We start from the raw sequence: 2,310 nt of genomic DNA, 5'->3' as shown, positions 1-2,310 counted from the left end.
CCCATGATGGAGCTGAACCTGTCCAGAAAGGCACTAGATACTTACGGCTGTGCCAGAGGTGCCCTGTGAACTCGTGCTGGCAGGAGCAGAGCCTTCCGAGGAGGTGGACAGTTGCCGTGCTATAGGGCTGTGAGGTGTGGGGGTTGCAGCTGCTGACAAGTAGCTTGGGCCACCGACGTCCGTGTGATGCTTCAACACTACACAAGGAGGGTGGGAGAAAATGAAGAATGACATTAGCAAAAAAACCAAAGGGGGGCGTTGATGGGTAGAAAAGGACCATGTGCACCAGAAATGGCCAGTGCTGAGGAGCACTTTGCATGAAAGAGAAGCACCTTCCGATGGCGGCTGCCAGCTTGAGAGGCCCTGGGGAAAGAAGCAGTTAGAGGCACACGAGGCATTGCTGCGGTGGTGACAAGGCCCAGAAGCAGTGCATTCCCCCTTCTCCGAGGCTGAAGGGGGAGAGAGGCTGGATATGCAGCAAAGCCCAAGCTCCCCCCGAGAGACCTGGCCGTGGGAGCCTACCTTCACTCCTCTCAGATGAGCAGTCTCGCAATCGCTTTTTGTCATAGGCAGGAGGCTGGACAAGCGAGCGCTCTGGCGCTCTCTCGGCCTTGGACACGGCCATAAAATCGTCTAAAGGCGGCCTGTGTGCCTTGTCTGGTTGGATTTTTTGATGTGAGCGCTCTGAGGAGGGGAACAGAGAAAGAGCTATGAAACGCCAGTTTTCACCTCTCTTTCTGGTGGCACAGGAGACTCGGGCAGAGTTTACCAGCTCCATTAATCCAGACAGGTCGGGCTCAACACCATCAGGGCGCTGGAGAGATGTGCTCAGAGCAGAACGAGCTGTAGTACTGCCCGTGCCAGCATGAGCACAGCCTCAGACTGAGTGAGAAGAGGTTCCCTACAAACTGAGACCAGCCTGAGCTTCACAACCTGCACACACTTCACTTTCAGCCCTGGCCTGTGATACCATGGCCTCATCCCCGAGAGCTTAATTTGAAGGGTATCCTCCTCCTCCTCTCTCCTCCCAGATTGCACAGCTGTCGGGTACAAGACGGGGCAATGTTTCTGCACGCGGCGGAGGCAGGGAGGACACTTACTGGCTGCAGTGAAGAATGAATTCACCAGCTTGTGGCGGTCCTTGCGAGCAGGGTCAGACAGGCTGCTGGTAGGCATGGGGGCTCTGTGCTTGAGCGAGAGCTTTTTGGGAGGTTTCATTTTCTCGTAGGGTTTGTTCTGCCACTGAGATTTCAACATGCTGTGGAAGTGCAGGCTCGTCGGCACATCTGCAGAGGGATATGAAACACAGCATTCAAATTAACTAAATTATGCACCAGAAAGCTGTGGTACCATAATCCTCTCCCAGTCTCCCAATAAGAACAGCCCTCGACAAACATACAGGCATTGACTGTAAAACCCAGGCTTGCCTACGCCTTCCTTGCTTTCAGGGAGGACCTGCAATGTTAGGACCCAACATTTCCAATCTGAAGCTCTTTGAGAGAAGCACATTCCTACAGTATTCACAGCCCAAGTATATCCTGGCAGGAGAATGAAGCCTTTGTCAGAAAAACCATGCGTCTTTACCACTGAAGGTATCTCATGTACTGCCACGCTCAATTCTGCTATCTCAGATCTGACTTCCAAGAATCTGAAATATCTCAGCGCAGCAAATCTACAGAGGGACGGGCTGGAAGAGAGAAATTGAGCTTAAATCCTCAATTTCAGGTCAAGCCAAAAGCCAACCAAGTACTGCATGATGTTAATCTGCCTGATGTGGCATCTCAATCATCTAACGAAAGTTGTGCTAAGTCAGCACGCTTCAGAGGCTCAAAGAGCAGAAGTGCTGCTGCTCCCCAGGAGCTCCCCAGGCAGGGGCTGGGTCACGCAGCCATCTGTGAGCAGGCAAACTCACGGGTAATTACCTGGGTAACTGATTGTCCTGGTTTTGGCTGGGATGGAGTTTATTGTCTTTATAGTAGCTAGTATGGGGCTGTGTTTTGGATTTGTGCTGGAACCAGTGTTGGTAACACAGGGATGTTTTCATTATTGCTGAGCAGTGCTGACACACAGACAAGGCCTTTTCTGCTTCTCACCCCACCCCACCAGTGAGCAGGCTGGAGGTGCACAAGAAGCTGGGAGGGGACACGGCCAGGACAGCTGACCCAAACTGGCCAAAGGGATATCCCACACCATGTGACGTCATGCTCAGCATATAAAGCTGGGGGAAGGAGGAGGAAGGGGGGACGTTTGGAGCGATGGTGTTTGTCTTCCCAAGTCACCGTTAGGCGTGATGGAGCCCTGCTGTCCTGG

General features: G+C 52.9%; 1 protein-coding gene across 1 annotated transcript in view; it reads right to left on the bottom strand.

The window, feature by feature from the left end:
* The window catches only part of KANSL1 (KAT8 regulatory NSL complex subunit 1), an 81,966-nt gene that overhangs the window by 8,081 nt on the left and 71,575 nt on the right, over positions 1–2,310 (bottom strand). Inside the window, exons 7-9 of the mRNA XM_009320458.1 lie at positions 1,101–1,286; positions 523–684; positions 46–197 (exon numbers count right to left, since the gene is read on the bottom strand). Coding sequence (XP_009318733.1) covers positions 46–197; positions 523–684; positions 1,101–1,286 — 500 coding nt within the window. The remainder of the gene's footprint in view (positions 1–45; positions 198–522; positions 685–1,100; positions 1,287–2,310) is intronic.

The sequence above is a fragment of the Pygoscelis adeliae genome, unplaced genomic scaffold (assembly GCF_000699105.1).
Source record: "Pygoscelis adeliae isolate BGI_AS28 unplaced genomic scaffold, ASM69910v1 Scaffold203, whole genome shotgun sequence".
NCBI lineage: Eukaryota > Metazoa > Chordata > Aves > Sphenisciformes > Spheniscidae > Pygoscelis > Pygoscelis adeliae.
This window is presented reverse-complemented; position numbering and strand designations above follow the sequence as displayed.